This window comes from Juglans regia, chromosome 14 (genome assembly GCF_001411555.2).
Source record: "Juglans regia cultivar Chandler chromosome 14, Walnut 2.0, whole genome shotgun sequence".
Lineage (NCBI taxonomy): Eukaryota > Viridiplantae > Streptophyta > Magnoliopsida > Fagales > Juglandaceae > Juglans > Juglans regia.
In genome coordinates this window covers 8570273-8576321 of record NC_049914.1, presented here as the reverse complement: position 1 = coordinate 8576321, position 6049 = coordinate 8570273, and the positions used below count along the sequence as shown (strand labels likewise).

Below are 6049 nucleotides of genomic sequence, written 5' to 3'. Positions count from 1 at the left end.
ATGATGACCTTAATTTATTTATGCCCTTAGGAGACCTTTGACTATGTCACGAGGTTGATGTTTTAGTGTCTGCTACTTTGGCATGTTATCTATGGCTATGAATAATGCGGTCTAAAGAGGCATTGCTGGGAAAGCGACTGGACTGAAACTAAATGACATGAGCACGAAGGGAAGACTATTTGGTAACACATCGATAATGGTGTGTACTCATTGCCGGCAAGTTATGTTGCTTCTTGGAAGTTGCAATATAACTGTGAGTACATCATGTTTTATGGAGATTGAGCATTGCTCTGAGTCATTTCGACTCGAGAGGGATTAGGGATACTTAGTTTGATGTGACCAAATGAGTCGGGGCATAACGAGACACTTTTTTAGGGATGTTGCTATGCTGGTCTTCTCTAGGAGAGATTTAGTATAATGCTCCCATTTTTCTTTTACAGATGTGCTCGATGGTTGCACGGCCTATTTGCCAGTATGAACAAGATTGAGAACATATTGAGGGATGCAGACCTGGGGTCTTGCCCACTATGTGTGAGTGGGAGATGTAAGAAAGGGGCACCCATAGTGGGCACCCCTTCACCTTCTCTTGGTGGTTATGAAGTGGTTCTTAAATCACTTAATGAGACTTGATGACTGGCCATTAAGGGCTAGCCGGGGGTTACACTTAGAGGGGCTATGTATAGCCCCTCTCCCATTTGGAGAATACATGCATCACAAACAAGAAATATCTCTCTCAAATGGTTCTCTCTAGTCCCGGTATCTAGACTGTGGAATATGTGGGTGTTGCTCTGGTATTGCTACGTAGCACACTCCACCATCGATACGGGAGATTCCAAATGAATGACAACGACGACAAAGAATCTGTGGAACAACCGTACTAGATCCTAGATATTTACGATGAGGTAATATCGCTTCCGCTGTATACTTTGATCTAGTATTTCTAACAAGATGCATATAGGTCTAAAAAATCAAAGGCAGCTTACCGATCCATGCTATTGTTTTTTCCACTAAAAAACTTGGTGAGATTGGGCATTACTTTCTTTTTCTTCTTAATAATGAGTGAATTAATATGTCATGCTGCTGGCAAGGCAGACTTTCAAACTGCTGGTGAGTCTAACTTTTGAGCTACTGGTACGTAGACATTTGTGACTTAGCTCGCTTGGATGGAGTTAAGGACTCAAGTTGCCATTAATTCTCAAAGATTTTCTATGACATGCAAGTTGAAAGTTTTCAACTCTTAGGGACCTTCAGTGGAGGGTTGGGAAGTGAGAAATCTCTAGTTTTTGCAGGTTTTCTTAAATTTGATGATCTGTGTTTGCTTCGAAGCCTGACGAATTTTGTACATTTGGAAATTTTTTCTTGAAGATTTTGAGGCCAAACCAATAAAAATCAAAGAGCTCTATGACTTCCTCTGGTTCCATTGATGGCGGCTCTGAAAGAAAAAAGATAATTATTTTTGTAGTTTGTGTACAATAAGAACTCTTGTAAATGCATATATACTTAGAAAATTCTACTTAGAGCATCCTCATTGACTTGGTCAAATGAGGAAATTAGTTAAAATTTAGATAATTTGTACAAAAAAGACTCTACATTAAATTGGTCATCTCTAAAATAATTTGAATTTCTGCTACAGTGATTAGTCAAATATAGAGAACCACAATTGGTTCATCAAACATTAAAATAATAATTTCTCACTCCAATTAAGTTTAATCTTAATTTTTTTTATTACCATTAAATGACATTTGAAAATATGATTTTTTTAATATTAATTTAATTAAAATATAATTATTATTAATATTAAATTAGTAGAATTATAAAATGTGATACAAATAAATTAAATAAAAAATTATTAATTAAATAATATTTTATTATTATATAGAGAGTGAATGATTAATCTAATATGGAGATTAAATTTAAATAGAATAGATAAATATAAAAAAATATGATATTGATTAAATTTTAAAAATAGATTTAACCAATTCAACGAGAATACTCTTAAAAATAAATTCACCAAATACGGAGGGGAGATGGAAATGGTGAAATTGAGAGATACACAGAGTCTCTTCTTTTTATTTCATTATTATTAGTTTTTTTTTTAAAACTAAAATTGATTGCTATGTCAACTTCATCTGCAAAATCGATGCGCCAAAGTTCATTTATCTAGAAAATTTATAATAAATAATATAAATTTTTTTAATTTTAAAATAATAATAATATTTTATAACATTTATAACTTCTAACACAACTCATTTAACTATAACTGCTCTAATCCAAATCACTCAATTTTTATCACCGAAAAGGTTCTGCCGTCACAAAAAGTCCACGTTTTCATTGTCCAGCTGTCAACCAACTCTCTCTCTTCCTATTGGTCCACCGCCTTCAAACAAAATAAAAAAGCCTTGCCTTTTGAACTTTTTTCTAAATATATATTATATATAGTCATAATCACATACACGCGAGACTATACCAACATTCCGCATGAAATTACCTAAAAACCTCAAAAAAGAGTACGCTTTTTGCCCACGTGGCCACTCTCGGCAAATCACACGACCTTAGCCGTTTCCCATTGTAGTAATTCCGTGATACGGATCCAGCACACTCGCTTTCACTCGCCGTGGCGGCACTCCGTCGGTATGCTGGACAGGTGGATGGAAATAAAGAGCGAGTATTGAAAGGAACATGAGAAGCCGAGTGGGCGTAGGAGGTGCATAGTGGGATAGATATTTAGAGGATCAAAAATATCGGGCTAAGTCGTCCACGTCGGCACTCGTGGTGGACCGAACTTGGAATCGGGATATTGCACTTTTTCACTTCCTTGACACCTTTTCTTTCTTCCAAACGCACTCTCTCGAATCTTACCAAATATCTCTTTCCCTTCTTCCTCGTCTTCTTCTTCTTAGATCCGATAACGGAGCCGAAGTTCGCAATTGCTTGAGACATGCCCCCCTGAAACACGCTACAGATTACTGTGATTTTGTGTCTAGCTAAGCGATGGGTAAGGAGGTCAAGATGACCGACTGCCATGGAGCCGGTGGAGATGACGACCGAGTGGCCGAGTGGGAAGCGGGTTTGCCCTGCGCCGACGATCTTACTCCTTTGTCTCAGGCTTTGATCCCTCCGGAGCTTGCCTCGGCGTTTAGTATCTCGCCGGAACCCTACCGTACCGTCGTCGACGTCAACCGGGCCTCGCAGACTACACTCTCTACTCTCCGCGGGCAGCACTCCGCCAAGGGGTTTCCGACCAGCGAAAACTTTAAGTCATTCAATGAGGGACGAGGCGGTGACCCTATGGCCGTTGAGGAAGCGGATGAGATTGCAGATCGGGATGGGTCCGGATCCGGTTCCGGTTCCAATTCGGGACTGCGGAAATCTCGGAGGATCGATTGTGCGGAACTGGAAGCCGATTCGGTTCTAAGTACCGAGAACGAAAGCGACGACCCCTCCTCCGCCGCCCGGACCTCGAAACGGCCCCGTTTGGTGTGGACTCCGCAGCTTCACAAGCGGTTCGTGGATGTGGTGGCCCATCTCGGGATCAAGAGCGCGGTTCCGAAGACGATCATGCAGCTTATGAACGTGGAGGGTTTGACCCGCGAGAACGTCGCGAGCCATTTGCAGAAGTACCGCCTTTACCTTAAGAGAATGCAGGGATTGTCGAGCGAGGGCCTCTCCTCCTCGTCGGACCACCAGCTCTTCGCGTCAACGCCGGTGCCGCCGCAAAGTCTGAACGAGGCCGCCGTCGGGAGCTCTCACGTGCACGGAAATGGCCACGTTCCTATGCAGATTCCGATGTCGTACCCGCCGCCACAGATGATGCCAATGCCCGTTCTCGGCGTAGGACACATGGGTATGCCTGTGGGGAATCATGGGTTCGAGTGGCACAATCCGTACAATATGTTGCAGCAGAGGGATTGGTCGGGAAACAATAATCACAACTACGGCTCGATGGTATCGTACCCTCATGTTGCGCCTAATGATAAATGAACCCCCAAAAAAAGAAAAGAAAAGGGAGGTGAGGTTCTTTATCTCTATTAAACTTATTATTTGCTGTTTTATTTTCTTTCCTTTTTTTGAAGAAAATTATTTATTGTGAGGTTATGCTATTGGATTATGATAACGGACTTCGGATCTTACTCAGTAAATTGGAATTGTGTCGGGGTGAAACAATACTAGAAAGTTTCTATGAATAGCATATATGAATGTGCTGCGTTTGAGTATGCTACTTGGTTTTACTAAATTTTCCATCCTTCAAATCTGATGGCTTGTTAAAGTCGCTTCCCAAACACAGTAGTCATGCAGGCCATTGTGTTGAGATTACAGAAAGATAATAGCTGCAGGAAGAAGGATCCACCATATGAAAGTGCCATGCACAAACAGGGGAATATAAATCCGTTATAGTGAACTGTAAATATTGTTAACAGAAATTGAAGGAAACATAATATGAAAGAAAGATTGTATGGTATTCGGGTTGGGTCTTGTAAGTTGAAGATGATACAAGCCATCACGCACCCTCCCCACTCCAGTCGTCATCCAAGATGAAAGGTCCTGGATATAACATGAATGTGAAAGAAAAATTAGACAGCAATTGGAGTTATTTGTCAGAGATTTTGCGGAAATGAGATTGAAAGAAAATTGAGGGACACATAATACATTTCGAAGAATCAATTGGTCAAAGAGATGAACATCACCAATGTATGTGGCTTCGATGGTGGTTCCATTGGGGAGTTTCGTTTCTTCTGTAGCTTACTTGCTCATTTATACAAACACTTCCCGTGCATTCTGTTACTCCTGTTTGTGCATGGCACTTTCATCTGGTGGTTCCTTCTTCCTGCAGCTATTATCTTTCTGTATTCTCAACACATTGAGTACTAAATATTACTTTCCTGGTTTGATATAAGATCCATTTTCTCTATTTCGCTCTCTTTTCTCCCTTTTGGTCTTACCATATTGGACAAATATCAATTGAGAATTTGCATGTTGATGGGAAGTAAGGCTGAAATGGAATACCTTCCAAATCATTGGGTCTGCACATTTCAGTTTCCATTGACTAGTCTTTGTTTTGCTGCAGTAGCTTCTCTTTTGTTCTTCTCTTTTTTGAAAATTAAATTGCTCTCGTTTTACTTATAAAAAAATAAAAATGAAAACTAAACTCAATCATAGGAAATAGAGCACAGCTAAACAGAAGACCTTAAGGCCTTGTTTGGATAGTAGGATCTTCCCATACCATCTCATCCCATCCTGTTTAATTTCAATATTCAAACACCACAAATACAAACATTTTTCGACTTTAAATCTTTAACTTTTTATCTAATTATTACTTAATCATTGTAACTTTTCCAAATTTCTAAACAAAATATAAAAAATAATTTAACTTTTTCAAATCTCAAAAAAATTGTATTCTAATAATATTTTAATTTTATAATATTTTTATTTAAATTTTTTTCTCATTTTTTAAAATTCATAAAATATCTTAATTCAAATAATTTCATAATTATTCATAAATAATTTCACTACTATTCACGATCTCATCTAACTATCTAACGAGGCCTAAATGAATGTAAAAACTATCCAACTTGTACAAACCTTATTGAGACAATACAAAAACAAGCTATCAAAAGCATGTGTCTGAACCTTGCAATGCTAAGCAAGTACATTTTATACTCACCTATAGCAGTCTTTGGAAGTTGAGATGCTTAGAGAAAGGTACGAGAGATCCCAACACCTCCTAGCTTTGCTAAGCAATTTGCTTTATACAAACATTATATAAAAGGCACTTGATTTAAAGCACAACTCTGCAAAAGTGTTTGTGTGATTCCCTAAAATCAGTTGACGCCTAAAGGATGCCTCCATAGCCCCCACTTGTCTAGGGTCAACAAAAGAAGCTCCATCGATTTGGAATTTCAAAGAACCACCAGTAGGAGGCTTCCACTTAGCAATCAAATTCTATTAGTTTCAATATCTTAGATTTTATTACGCTTGTTGAAGCCATTTTTCGATCAACAGTGGTCGGATGGCCCAATGATGGAAAAGGATAAGCGGAAATAGTTTGATC

The 6049-nt window shown here is 38.9% G+C and overlaps 1 protein-coding gene across 1 annotated transcript; it reads left to right on the top strand.

Moving 5' to 3' along the window:
- Window positions 1-2793: 2793 nt before the first annotated feature.
- Window positions 2794-4214, top strand: LOC108989230 (transcription factor PCL1-like). Its single transcript, XM_035685148.1, has one exon. It carries the CDS (start codon window positions 2992-2994, stop codon window positions 3979-3981), a length of 990 nt encoding a protein of 329 aa, XP_035541041.1. The 5' UTR covers window positions 2794-2991; the 3' UTR covers window positions 3982-4214.
- The last annotated feature ends 1835 nt before the right edge of the window (window positions 4215-6049 follow it).

Bases quoted from the DNA above. Each gene is read 5' to 3' on its own strand.
- LOC108989230 (XM_035685148.1), top strand. From the start codon at position 2,992: ATGGGTAAGGAGGTCAAGATGACCGACTGCCATGGAGCCGGTGGAGAT.